This window comes from Paramisgurnus dabryanus, chromosome 2 (assembly GCF_030506205.2).
Source record: "Paramisgurnus dabryanus chromosome 2, PD_genome_1.1, whole genome shotgun sequence".
Classification (NCBI taxonomy): Eukaryota; Metazoa; Chordata; class Actinopteri; order Cypriniformes; family Cobitidae; genus Paramisgurnus; species Paramisgurnus dabryanus.
The window spans coordinates 50,520,548-50,536,005 of NC_133338.1; the positions used below are offsets into that span (position 1 = coordinate 50,520,548).

Genomic DNA, 15,458 nt, shown 5'->3' on the forward strand with positions numbered 1-15,458 from the left:
AATAATGTAGAACATTCATTTCAATTAATACTTTCTTTGTGCTACATTTGGTGTTTCCATATAGTTTGCACAGTGATATAGTATGTAACAGTCTTTTATAATAAAGTTTACTATAGTAAAATAATGTTAACAAATGAAATAGTTTTATAATCATTTCAACAAATACTTTCTATGTGCTACATTTGGTGTTTCCATATAGTTTGCACAGTGATATAGTATGTAACAGTCTTTTATGATAAAGTTTACTATAGTAAAATAATGTTAACAAATGAAATAGTTTTATAATAATTTCAACAAATACTTTCTATGTGCTACATTTGGTGTTGCCATATAGTTTGCACAGTAATATAGTATGTAAGCAGGCTTTTATAATAAAGTTTACTATAGTAAAATAATGTTAATAAGTGAAATAGTTTTATAATCATTTCAAAAAATACTTTCTATGTGCTACATTTGGTGTTTCCATATAGTTTGCAAAGTAATGTAGTACGTTATAATTACCTTTTGGATGTCTTAGCAACACATTTTCGTCTTCGTTTAGCATTCTGGCAGAGCTAAGGACACCTAAAAAAGTTAAATCCAATCGCGTTCATTGACGGAGATCGTTTATATCGTAACGGCCGTCTGAACTCTCTGGATCGAGCTCGAAGTGGTAAGGCAGTACAGACACCATCGTTTATAGAGAAATATAGCGCTTGTTTACGTTGCCTGTGACTCTCAGTCAGAAACGGGAAAACCCACGCGTAGTCAGGGGCGTAACCTTTCAAACACGCCGAACCCAGTTGACCAATAACAGTTGAGTAGTCATCTGACCAATCCGAATACACTAGACATTTTGGGAGGCGGAGACAGGAACTAAATCCGAGCGTTTTCCAGACATGCAGAAATCGGTGAGGTATGTAAGCAATTTGTAAGACTCACAGTGCATTAGTTCAAGTTTTAATAACATGTATGTACTATGGGATATTACAATAACGTGCTAACGTGCTAATTTATTAGCATAATTGGTGCTCTTTAATTAAACAGCTTATAAGGGCTGACTTCGCGTTAGAATCATAACACAAAACAGGGAACGTAAATCCCCTTGTGTTTTTTTTAAACTGAGGTGAACAGAGCGAAGACTTATTACAGTGGGAAGAAAACTGCATTGTATTGCTCCAGCATCACATTGTGTAAACTGCATTTATAGTAAGGAAGTGCACATATGCAGATATCATAACAAATAGCAGTAAATACACACACCTTGTTCTCTTCTGAAGTTCACTCTGCACTGTGAGACCGTGGATTGAAGACGGCGCTAAAACGCAGAGTAAAGACGGGGCGGAGCTAAGAGGGCTCAGCTTAATAAGGGGGTTGCGTGTGCGGCAGAGTCCTTGGCTGGGGCCCGTCAAAAGTTCATGGGCCCTTAGAATCGTCCTAACTTTTCCCCCCCTTACGGCGCCCCTGAATGTATTTTCTAGCCTTTCATAACTAGTGTTTTCATTATCACAAAAAATGTATTCAGTCTTTACAATAAACTTCCAAGTGTCTGCTTGAAAATTAACTTTTAATAAACTACAGAACAGCGTAAGCCAGAAGCGCCGTGCCTGCGAGAACAGAATTAGTGGATCAAAACACAAGAGCAATACTTTTAATAAGGTAGCCTAACACTTTTCTAACAAACAAACACTCCCGTATCAGAAATAAGCAGCACAGTAATGACAGACAATGTAAAGGGTAGGGCATTAAAATAAAACAATTAAAATAAATGAACGAAGTTCAACAAACTATAATAAAATGGTAGCATACTTTCAAAATCAAGTTTATGTACTAACACTTACACCATACAATATGTTTTTTCATCAGTAGAACAATAAGGAAGATATTTTGCAGGAACCCCAGTGCTCCGTCATGCAAGTCAACCGATCCGCACTTTGAGAGCTAAAGCATATATATCCAATACAAAAGTAATCCCCCATAACTCAGTGTGACATATTGACGTCTTGTGAAGCAAATCAATCAGTTTTTGCAAGAAACTGAACGTTATTTACAACACTATTAGCGTGAATGCCAAAGCAGGAAGCGCGCTTTACGCTCGAGGCGATCTTCTACTGGTGGCTGTTGGCTATGGATGTTGGTCTCTCTGCGCCACCTATAGATAGGGTTGCCAACTGTCCTGTATTAGCCAGGGCGTCCCATCTTTTGAGCCAAATTTTTTTGTCCTGTGTTTTGATTGCTACGCTGATCTAACCGATACAACACGCTTGTTCGATTTCATGCGGCGTCACAAGAACCGAGTGGCAGATAACATCAAAATCCCGCTAGAGTGATTCGAGAAATCATACAAAAGAGACTGCTTTCGAAATGCTCTTGCGGTACTTTGATGTCATCCACCTGTCAGTTCTTGCAACGCCACAAGCAGCTACACAACAGCAGCAGTGCTGATCACGACACTTGATAATGATCTCCAACACCTTTCATCCAATCACAACCAGTATACGTTTAAGAGGGAAAATAATACGATTTCAAGTTATCATTTTTATACAGTTGGCTATTTAGCTGTTTGTGCATGGATAAGATCTGCATAGTTACAAAGTTTGTTCTCAATTATGAAGAGATCGCTGATCCAGAGAGCTACCTAAAACGCCTCAATCTGAAATGCCCCAAGGCATTTCCAACTTTGCTAAGAAATTTTCGCTCTTGTGATTTACAGACTGTAATTTAAAGTGTGTTTTAATTATTTAATGTTAACTCAAAATAAAAAAAAATAAAAATCATCAGCTCACAGAATCTGTTAGTTTAAGTTTGTCACACGTAAGATTAACATCAAGAGGATAACGTTTTACCCTATATAGTGCAGGAGTCAAGTGTCTTGTTTTAGACAGAAATTAATAATATTTAATAAGGGGAGATAAGCTATCATTTTGACAAATGGCTTAAATACACTGTATACACAAAACCATATCCTCACTTCTGCTACAGGCTATACTTTGTCCCTTATTTCAGAGTGAGAAAGTTGGCAACCTTATGGAGCGGGAGCGTGAAGCGGACTTCCTGCTTGGCAAAAGCTCTGCATTAACGCTATAATGTGTATATATATATATTTTGAATCTCAAAACTGAAAATCGAATGTCAACCTACGGACCTACGGAAAGAATATTCTAATAATCGAATATTCTGGTCCAGCCCTAGTTTTCATAAGAGGGGGTTGACGTTTTCATTAAAAAAAGTAATTTTGCGCTTTCAAGTCTGCTTATAAAATCTGAGTTAATTTAACTTAAACATATAAAATTCATTAAACTAAACCGTTCAAATGAAATGAACTTAAAATTATCAGGACATGTTGTAGGGAATACCCATAATCCTGTGTGCCTGAATATTTTGATTATTTATGCTTTTTCACAGAATAATAAGAACTGATAAGAACTCTAACTACATAAATATTTAATAAAATGTCATAACGGTTTAAGCTCTTATATTATTCGTTGTTTTGTTGTAAATGATAATTTTGTGAAGTCACCATTCAGGTAATTAGTGTTAACTTACATTTTATTGTATTTCTCTACACAGTACCAACAATGCATGTCAAAAACACAGTTTTGTGTGCTTTTCTTTGGAGAATCAAGTTTATTCAATGACTTATAGTCATGAATTTTGTGTTATAATGCCATTCATAACACTAAGAGTAACTAAGTCGATAAAACTATGTTAAAAAAATAACAACTTGTAAATACAATCTACCAAAGAACAGTAAATAAGATTATTTAATATTTTTAGGACAGCAATGATTCAGTTTTTAAAAAAGTAGTCGACTTTACCTAATCAATTAAAACAAATCTAACTTCTAAAATAATTCCATAGAAATAACAGTGTTACTTGCAGCTGGTTAAATTTATGTTATTTACTGGCAAGAGTTTGTTAAAAATTTAATAAATATTAAATATTAACAAGTCTTTATCTTTACAGAATAAAACCATACAATAACAGCCTCATGCAAAGCATTCTGTGATCCAAAAATCATCATCAACCTTTTTCTGTTTTTTTGCTACAGATTTTGTTTCCCAGAATGCTTTGCTTGATGCTGTTATTTTAGTTTTACTCTGTAAATAGAAATACTTGTATACAGTGATGGGAGTAACGTGTTACTGTAATTCCACTACTTTTAGCAGTAACGAGCATGTAACAAAGTATTTTTTTAAATCAAGTAATGCAATCACAATTACTGAAATTTAAATGAGTTTGTTTCTCGCGTTACTCTATTTTGTAAAAAAAATAACACTTGCAGACAAGACATTTCTGATCTAACGTCGCAGGACCGTGGTAGGCGGTGCAATGAATCATTAAACTTTATCATGGCTGACAGTGCGGTGATAGACCGAACATGAAAAATCTAAAAGGGACAACATACCTTTGTTTAAAAATGGTGCGCAAGTCATAATCCAATCCATGTAAATTATCTTTGGCAAGCAATACCAGTATGACATCATCTTGCATTTGTAGTCCACAAAAGCAATAAATCTGAGAAATGTTAATATACAGTATTCTTAGATGTTTACATCGGCTTGGAAGAGAACGATCCGTTAATTGTTTCCAATAAAATATTCACACTGCACTGCGTTGTACAACTGTTAAAACGTGTTAAAACTCCATAGTATGAGAGTGCGCATTTAGTTTCAGTTTCGGTTTCACTCGCCCCGTATCCGACAAAGCAATCCATTTGCTCTGTGCCCGTCCAACAAAACAATCCACGTTTTTACTTTTAACAGCATTTAAATGGAATGACTTAAATCCAACAAACAGCCACAAAACCAACGTGTTTATGTGGTTTTTAGCTATAATGCACACTTTTTAATTTTTTTATATTTATTTAAATAAAATGTTAAATACTAGAAATGTGTACAGTATTGCTTTAGAGATGGTCGCTAAATTCACGAACATGAACCGTTCAACTTTATTTATTTATTAAGTCTATTGGCTACACATTAGCTACACGTGTGGTAACAGCGAAGACCCCAACTTATGCATTAGCAGTCCACTTTAAAATACACTAAATATTATGAACAGGAAATTACATTATGACAGTTGGATTATCATGTCATGAGAGATCATGAGAAAATCAAGTCATGATCACGAGAAAACAACTTTTGTTATTTCAAGATCACGAGAAATTAAGTCGTGATCACAAGAATACAAGCAAGCAAAATAATAATAGTGCATGTCCTCTCTCGGCTTCCGTAGTTTTAACTTAGAGCTGCATTTTTTACAGTGTACAAATATTCACATAGGATTTTTACATTTACTATTTTTATCATAATTCTTTTTCTAAAAACTCACCAGTACACCTCCTCCAACCAGTCCTCCCATGAGTTTTACCTCCAATGTAATTTGTCCATTTTGCACGTATTTAACATCCCAACAGGGAAAAAACAGTATTATATTACAGATTACGGAGATGAGCACTAATGGGTACAAACACAGTGAACACTTTTCCGTACACATATTGTGAGTTGTGTGTTTCTCCTGTAGAAGATGAAAAAAATTCTGTGTCACAGATCCTCAAAAACGTCTTTCTTTCAGAATGCTGGGGTCTTTATAAACACTGGCTAAGACCAGCCCTTGAAATTCTTCCTCTAATCACACCCTGTAAAAACTTACAGTACCAATCAAGAACAAGTATATAAATATGAATATTATATTTATAATAAATATGTTAATATATTATATAATGTTATTATGTTATTATTTTGTTTTATGGTGCTACTTAGCTGTATTTTTTTAAGTTATGAAGGTTGTAAACAAAACAAACCTACTGCAGTTGAATTTATATTAATTGGAATGCACAACCAAAAAATGAGATTTCTGAAAAATGATCTCGTTTTGCAACAAAACTCTTCATATTTTTTTTAGTGTGCCTAGAGTATAGTGTTATAATTTTACATAAACATTACACAACCCTTTTTACAAGATTTTATGACATTTTCGAACAGTGGTGACAGGCACAGATGTATACAATGTGCTGTTCATAAGAAGTGTGATGTTTGCACAGGGCCGGTGTGGTGACAGGCACAGATGTATATTCAATTCAATTTGATTTGATTTTATTTATATAGCGCTTTTCACAATTGGGTCATTCTACAAAAAAGGTGGAAATGCTTGTCCCTTGCTTTTGCAGACCCGTTAATCATTTAATTTGGCCCAAAAATCCCATAATGATATATATTTAATAAATATAGACTATAGACCTTAAAATTATGAGAGAGTTTATTTATTTAATTTTCTTTTTTCCCTTTTTTAAACTTCTTTTTAAATGTCTGGTGCTGAAAATTGCCCTGACCCATTGATCATAAATGGAAGTTGAACTGTGTACTTATTATTTAAAACCACGTTTTTTATAAAACAAATATAATTTACATTTACCTTTAACCCTATATTAATTTACTACAACACTGAAATGGTAAAAAATAAACTATTAAGATGAATAATATCAAATAAATATTTGTCCCATAAATTAATTTAATTGGTGTTACCCTACCCAAAGCACCTTTATTTTGAAACAATGCATCAGCTCTTTGAAGTTTTTCTTTGGGCAAGAGGTCAGTGGAAGAAGTGCCACCACAGCACATGGCTAATGGTGGCCATTTTGTTAAAATGTTTTTTTCTGTAAATTGTCATTGGTGTTACCGTCATTGGTGTTATTGTCATTGATGTTACCATCATTGGTTTTACTTCTCTAATGAGTACTTCCTAAGCACTATTCCTTTAACTGACCAACATAAAAGCATAAAAACAAAACAAGATGGAAAAATGTTCACGTTTATAAGTTATCTCATATTCATTATCTATTATTATATTCTCATTTTGTCAGATATTGAAGATACAACGTCATGGATTATTTTTTAAATTGTATTAAAAAGTTAAACATAGATTCAGCTCACCGTTTTGCAGATTCATAGATTTGACAAGTTAATTAATGCTATTAAAGAAGTTTTGGGTATGTTGAAAGTAGTTCATTTAAGCAGATTTCCATCACCCGAATTTCACCTTTTCTGTAGAATGACCCAAATGGTAATTGTTTCAAAGCAGCTTTACATTAATAGAAGCAGGGAAAAGCACAGAAAATCGACAGATAGCATAACATAATACAGACAGCATAAGCAGCAAAATTTGCTGTGGCTATGAATCAACATTATAAGCGAGAGAATCAATAATATAACATATAGAAGAGGGTGCTAAGTTAAGCCAATGATGGCTGAAGGGCTCCTTATAGCTGTGCGTAGGTCCTACGGCATAGGTTCTGCATCGGATTTCATTTATCCACGGCGACGTGCAAACACACGCGCAGACCGCTGGTAGGCAGTATCCACGTGTGTAACCACAGTAGCAGCGTGACCGTCAATGAAGAAGAAGCTTGGCAATTTAACCCACAAACGAAGAAGAAACAGCAACTTGTTGTGTATGTTTTGAGAAGACCAGCATTGATGGAAGTAAATAAACAGCAACTTTTGATGCAGTTTGAGTTAAATCACTCCTCAACTTTGTTTTCACCGTCACAAAGGGAATACCTATGACGCAGTTTTTTTACCTGGCGGGAGGGGTTCTGGTGGAACCAAACACAGCGCTTGCGGTCCGCGTAGATCTGACACGCTGTTAAAAAGTTTTGCGAGGTGCACGTCAGGCTACGCAGAGCTACGCACAGGCTACGGATAGCCTTAACTTAAACTTACGGACGACTATAAATCGGGCTTTACTTCCCGGGTTGAAAAACCCTCTAGGAGAAAAACCTCCTGACTTTTAGCCAGGGGAAAAGTCCTAGGAGGGAAAAACCCTGGGAGATATATATATATATATATATACATGTAAACGGATAAGGAGATTAAGCGGGTTCTGCCGGTGGTCGTTGGTCAGGCATCAGCTGGGTATCACGTTGAAGGACGGCCAGTAGATTAGAGGTGTGCCGATCTTCATATTTACTGGAACTGGGTCTGTTTGTCTCATTGTCCTTGGGGTCAAGGACGAGACAATAGAATGTGCTGTTCATACGAAGTGGGATGTTTGCACAGGGCCGGTGTGGTGACAGGCACAGATGTATACAATGTGCTGTTCATAGGAAGTGTGAAGTTTGCTCATGGCCTGTGTGATGGAAAATAATATCTTAAAAATAAAAATAAGTATCTACTTATTTTACATTTACTTTTTATTTATTTTTATTTTTACTGTTTTATGATATTGAGCATTTATTACTGTTTATTAATAGTTTTATAGCATAAGCTGCATTAGCTAAAATTTTCTGTCTTGACCTTAAGTTTAGTTGGCTACGTGACATATAGTGATGGAAAATTACTATCTTACTATTTAAGGGTTTATTATGGGAAATGAGGAACTGTAGCTGAGAAATTGGCAAGAATAAGAGTGTGTGTACAACAACAAAAAAAACCAAAAGATGATGTACGATCAAGGGCATAGTTTTGATTTTTACATTGGTGGGGATGCAAATAATGTCATTATATTAAAGGTGCCATAAAATGAAAAACTGTATTTAACCAGGTGTAAGGCGCCATCCACTGCCCCAACGATGGAACACCAATGGAGTGGTGAAGGGTTCTTGTGTTCTTTCCTTCCTCAGCTCTTCTATAAAATAATTCCATTTATTAAGTTTTAATTTATTACTTTGCCCTCTGTGGTTAAGTTATTATCTGACACCAATTTATAAATTACCTATCTGATCTGATGCTGATCACAATTTATATTTATTCACATACACTGTAAACCCCAAAGTCCTTAAATCAATTAAATCAAGTTATCACAACTTGATATTACTTAAAATATCAAGTTTTAGCATCAAAACTTAAACAGATGTGTTTATTGTATTCATTTAGCAGCAAACATCTTTGAACTAAAATGTTAAGTGCAGGAACCTGCTTCAATATTAAATATTTAAAGAACTCATTCCTACAAAATGTTTCACTTCAACAGGGGTGGGGTTGAGTTTAATTGCTTAGCGATGCCATGTCTAAGTATGCATTAATTTTAATTTGCCTGAGGTTCCAGTGTTTTATACCCTCTTTTTGTGTAAGGCTGTAAATTATTAAAAGCACAAACACAACAGAGGCTGATGCGCAACTGCAGTTAAAATACAGCGATAATGCATAATTACACATTCATGTAATGTTTGCTTCTGCAAGGCATGCAGATGTCCTGCCAGTGTTTTCCAAACGCCTACTTTGCTGATGGTTTGTCGCTGTGACCTTGCTGGTCTGCTGTCAGCTGGCACTGTGAGATTGCCAAGAAAATTTACCCAGCATTCTTTTAGATAAAGGACTGTTATAGCATGGCCAAATGAAACAGTGGTTATTTTAAAATGTTTAAGAAAAGTAACCATTCTTAAGAATACAGGGTCGTACTGTACAGGAATAAGATTGAGAGATTGATGCACATTGCGATGTTATGATCTGGGTCTCTTAATGAGCATGGATGTGTTTATATGTGTTAATCTGAATTAATGAGGCACACAGGACTGCAGGATCTGTGCGCTTCACACGGCCCTACAATACATTTAACCCTCCTGTTATGTTCAAATTTCAGCAACACTTTTAAAGTTCCCGTTCTTTCTGTGTTTTTGAAGCTTTGATTGTGTTTACGGTGCGCAATATAACATGTGTTTATGTTTCACGTATAAAAAACGTGGTATTTTTCACACAATTTACTTATCTGTATATCGCTGTTTTCACTGTCCATGTTTTCACTGTCCTTGTTCCATGAAGTCCCTCCTTCAGAAATACGTATGGAGTTCTGATTGTGTAGTTTGTTTAGTTTGTTGTGATTTGATAGCAGCTTACCTTGCCGTTAGCTTAGCTGGCGATTGATGTATTCCTGTGGGTGGAGTTTAGTCAGAAAACCGTTCTACTGACGTCATTAAAGCAAGAAGTAGAAGACTGTAGTCCAAACCGGCCGTTCGCTGTAGGCATTAAAAGGCGAATTCTGTTAAAGAAAATATATCGCCTGGCAGTGAACTTTGAGCTTTAACATTTTACAGGTATTATTTATGCTATTATAGCAACATTACACACTAACTAAGTTTTAAAAAATGGGATCAGAAAGAACTTGACCTTTAATGTTTAATGTCAAATTGACCCCAAATAGTGTAATATATGCTAAATAACTTCAAATTTAATTTTTTTTTTAGAATTATTTTATATACATAAATTGTTTATTTAAAGAGATTCATTTCTATAAGAACATATATTTTGTAGCACATATATTTAGTGTATATTAAATGAAAATAATATATAACATTTATTTCATTTTGGAACAGTTTTACCTGTTTTTCACACATTATAAACACTATATTATAGTATAAAAACTCATTAGATCAGTACACTGTGTGTATTGTATGTAGTATGTACTTGGCATACATGTTTATCCAAATTGACTAAAAGTAACTTCAAGTCAAAAAGTATCAAGGAAAAGTCCAAAAGTATGTTTGCATATCGCCATATGGATTTTAGGCCATATCGCCCATCCCTACTTATAAGCGGTCGCAATCGCCAAACCTTCTAATGTTTCTCAGATGATGTTAATTCACATTAAACATGATACTGCAGCTCTACCATCAATTAAAACTGCGTCCCATACTTACTGAAATGACCTTATACGTGATTTTTGAAATGTTGTGGGTTATGGTTTTAAATTTGATGCTGCGTGAATACTGACTCGTGTTTCTTTGGCAAACTCTTAATCTGCTGGACTAATCTAATCTAGCTCACCAGGAGCCAGATTTAAAGTTTCTTCAAACTTACAGCTTTTAAAGTATTTAAACTTAAACTTGTATGCAAGGCTTTCTTAAACCAATATGAATATTGTTTACATTTTTACATAGTTTGTTCACAAACTTGACCTTATTTTGTTTTAATTTATTAATATTTCTTTATCAATGTTTATTCAGATGTCAGATGATCAGCGGGGATTCTAATAGTTTAAGATGGGACGACTCTGCAGCCCCTCAGCAGTCTGCATTTGTCGACACCTAGATTGGTATAGTAATTGAAGGGAAAATGGTGACAATCTATGTTACCTTCCTGAAGCAATGTGCCTTCTGTTCGGACTGTCATCATTATGTCATCATAAAATTCTGTCATCATTTACTGACTCTCATGTTGTTACAAACCTGTATAAATTTCTTTGTTCTGAATAACACGAAGAAAGAGATTTTGAGGAATGATTGTAACCAAATCGTACATGAGCCCCATAACTTCCATAGTATTTTTTTCCTACGGTGGAAGTGAATGGGGCTCATGAATGGTTTGGTTACAAACATTCCTCAAAATATCTTCCTTCAAGTTCATCAAACAATATATACAGACTTGTAACAACATAAGAGCAAGTAAATGATGACAGAACTTTAATGTTTGGGTGAACTAACCCTTTAATTTAGATAAGAAATGTCTTGTCCAATTCTAGATGTTTTAATGTCCAGGCAAAGCTGAGCAAAAAAAGAGCTAAATTTTGCTATCAGAAAAACTATCAATAAAACAGCTAAAAGGAATAGAAATAGCAGTTTCAGCCAACCCAGTCTCACCCCATTTCGTCAAAATTTGACGACACTTGACCATTCGTCAATATGTGACGCGGAGGGTATACCTTTTGCGTCATTTTTTGACGAACTGGGGACTTCAATACTATTACGTCCGTTGCATTCTCTTCTCCTATTTTCTTACCAATTTCGCGTCGGTTTAGGGTTAGATTTACATAATGACATCCCTACCCAAACCTAACTCTAACCCCAACGCCAGGTGACAACTGTTTCTAACCCCAACGCCAGGTGACAACTGTTTAATTTCGCGTACACTGTTTAATTTCGCGTACACGGTTTAATTTTGCGTAATCTAACCCTAAACCGACGCGAAATTGGTAAGAAAATAGGAGAAGAGAATGCAACGGACGTAATAGTATTGAAGTCCCCAGTTCGTCAAAAAATGACGCGAAAGGTATACCCTCCGCGTCACATATTGACGAATGGTCAAGTGTCGTCAAATATTGACGAAATGGGGTGAGACTGTGTTATTCAGCAGGGTGAGAAGAGACGAACACACGACCCCAGTATCCTCTCAATCTGCGAGAACTACCCTATTGACAGGGTAATTAATTAAAATCATTACTCACAAAATTTATACTAAAATGGGTAAAGAGGTAGAACGTGGGTGAAGCTGAGGTGGCTGGTTGCTGAAACCACGCCCGACTAGCTCAATTCTAGTGACAGCAGTGGCTGTTCAACCATCACTCATTTGGCCACGCCCTTAATTATGCAGAACTTTAAGGCTTAATATAATTTAAACAGATGAGTAACAAAACATTTCACCCCCTCATGGCGTCAGTGTTCGCTCACCCCGCTGATAACAGCCTGATCTCGGACACTTATAGTTTGCTCTAGTATGCTTTCTTTTAAGGGCACTTTGGGAGGATAGAACAGACACTCAGGATAAAGAGAAAATTATTGTTTTTATTGCTTTATTCGGCAAGTGTATTTTAATCATCCACACGATGTGAAGTTATTGTTCCTCGAAAGTTTACATCCAAGAGCTTTGATCTTTGAAGGGATTATGGCACAGGGATAATTACTTCTGATTGGGATTCACAGACTCATTAATGAGCTAGGGAACTTATTGAGACACACAGAGTGTTTAAAACAGCGTTTGAGCCCGTGGATGTGTGTTTGTGTGTGTACCTGGAAATTATCACGTTGTGGGGACCAATTGTCCTTACAAAGATAGGAATACCAGTAAATTTGTGACCTCGTGGAGACATTTTAAGGTCTCCATGAGGAAACATGCTTATAAATCAAACAGAATGATGTTTATTGAAAATGTGAAGTAGCAGAAAGTTTTCTGTGATGGTTGGGGTTAGGGTTTAGGTTAGGGGAAGGGAATATATTATACAGTTTGTACAATATAAAATGCATTACGTCTATGGAATGTCCCCACAAAACATGGAAACCAGAATGTGTGTGTGTGTGTGTGTGTGTGTGTGTGTGTGTGTGTGTGTGTGTGTGTGTGTGTGTGTGTGTGTGTGTGTGTGTGTGTGTGTGTGTGTGTGTGTGTGTGTGTGTGTGCGTGCGTGCGTGCGTGTGTGTGTGTGTGTTTCCCCAAATCAGTTTTGAGTGAGTTTTTCTCATTGGCAATTAAAGAGTAAAAATCCTGGATTTCTTCTTAAACATTTAGCAGGTTTGATCAGGACTGAGGTTAATTTACAGATTTATGCAAAAACGAACATAGCAAAAAGAGTTTTAAATTTGCACACAGTGTATTGTTGAGTTTTTGAAAAATGTTCAAAGCATTTTCCCAAAATGCGTTTCAAAATGAGATTTGTCAAAAAATCATTCAATTTGCTGAAAGTTGTGGCCAAATTAAAACTCAACAGCACCCCATAGGGGAGGAAAACATCCTCAACATGACATAAGTGTTAAATTAGTTTTTCTGTAGTAGTAACGTTATTTACTTCACAACAAAATATTTTTCATCTGTGTAGGGCTATGGCCAGGGTGCGATTTGTGAAAAAAACAGAGGGGGGGATGTTTTCAGAGGCGTCGATTTCGGCGACGGTGGGTACTCACCATATTTCGTCATGAGTTATTTTGAACCCACCACTAGTTTTTACTTTTTTGACTGTTTTCAGTGGTTATGAAGAGCAATATGAGAGAGAAATTTGGTAATCATTGTCCGACCTAACAAAAATCCATTATAATATATTTTTTTTATATATATTTCTAATTAAAATATTTCTAATATTCAGAAATGCGCTCTCCGCTCACGAGCTCTGATCGGAACAAACCCGAACCTCACTGTCTGCTGAACTTGCGCAGAAACATCAAAATAACCAGCTTTTTAAAATGGTTTTAAACTAAACATTTAGACTATTTTAGCGCAAATTATGAGCTTATTGACGATTTTTTATCATTCTTGACATAATGCGTCTGTTCACAGCACATTTCAAAACATTTTAATTCATAAAAATAAATCATGAGAACATTAACTTCATCACTGCATTTGCAGGAATTGTAAAAAAATTCTTAACTCATGAAGCAGCCTAACGCAATATTTTTACACTAATAGTTTATCTTTCCCCACACATATGAACTGTGATCATGCACAACGAAAAAACACGCAAGAATTAAATCTTGAATGGCAAAACTGTATGGCACAACGTAGTGTCAACTTAAACATATATGAACAATGTATTGATTGCAAAGTTAAACCATAACAGTAGAAACAGCTTTACTGCTGCTTTTAAAGTAATAACATTAACTTTACACCGCAATGCTGAGCTACAGTGAAATGATAGAAAAGACAGATGCATTATGTCAATTAGCCTCATTTGCGCAAACTGGACGCGCCCGCGCCTCGCTAAACGCCTCATCTGCATTTATCATGTGTCACTTCTGCCATTCTCAGTGGTGTGACTGGGACACTTACTCTGCTTGTCATCATAAACAGATTATCAGATTGTGATGTTTATTCTCGCTTTATTAATATGCGGATGAATATGCTGCCTTCCATCGTTTCGACACACAGCTCCATAACCATCTCGCATATGTTGATAGGCTTTTACTCGTGAGGTGTAACCGGGTCTGTAACCAATCAGGTAGCGCCGTGGGCGGGACATTGAGCAAGTCTTCAGAGTGGTGAATACAGAGAGGCTGCGCGGCAGCTGTATCAGAGCCAGCCAAAGCAGCGCATTTTAAAACAAAATTGACTTTATTCAAACCACGGATCCGTGATAAGTTTTGTGATCCGTCTCGCCACTAGTGTAGTAGCACTGATCACTTTGAGGGGGGATAAATTTATCCCCACCGGGGATAAAAATTATTAAGCAGAGGCAGGGATACATTGACCAGAAAGGGGGAAATCCCACGCATCCCCCCCAGCAAATCGCACCCTGGCTATGGCTATTACTAGGCGGTTGACTCACCAAAGTCCCATCATCACTTTTTCCTTTTATTTGAGCTGCTTGGGTAAGATCGTTTATATTTGTCTTGATTCGTCTCTGGCCGTTTCTCAATGTCAAGGATACTTCCTTGGCAGGACTAAGTCCTTACAAGTCACTTCCTTTAGGCTAGGCGAGGCTCCTGTTAAGCATTCGGAGAACACGCAAGTGCACTTCATTGCGTCAATGGCCCTGTCCCAAATGGCACACTCCGGACTAGTGGTCCTCCTCAGAGTCCACACTTTGATGACATCACGTAGTCCAGACTTTAGGGACCCTTGATGCGAGTCCACGTGGGTGCTTCGGAGTCTTATTTTGGGACGGACTTGAGCATCACACCGGAAATAGGTAGAGAAGTTGCCCATCAGTGTGAACTCCTCCCTTCCATCGTCTGATTGGTCTGATTGCCCTTTCGCAAGGACTTCTGGGTTGGTAAAGTGTGCGAAGCCTGCTGCAGTGCGGGCTTCGCTGAAGACCGCATCAAGGGGGTAAAGGAGGCGCTG

At 36.4% G+C, this 15,458-nt stretch overlaps 1 protein-coding gene across 1 annotated transcript in view; it reads right to left on the reverse strand.

Moving 5' to 3' along the window:
* The window catches only part of LOC135743747 (transmembrane 4 L6 family member 5-like), a 35,620-nt gene extending 30,094 nt beyond the window's left edge, over positions 1 to 5,526 (reverse strand). The window contains exon 1 of the mRNA XM_065261565.1: positions 5,314 to 5,526. Within this exon, the coding sequence (XP_065117637.1) occupies positions 5,314 to 5,478 (165 nt within the window). The 5' untranslated portion in view covers positions 5,479 to 5,526. The remainder of the gene's footprint in view (positions 1 to 5,313) is intronic.
* Between the last annotated feature and the right edge of the window lie 9,932 nt (positions 5,527 to 15,458).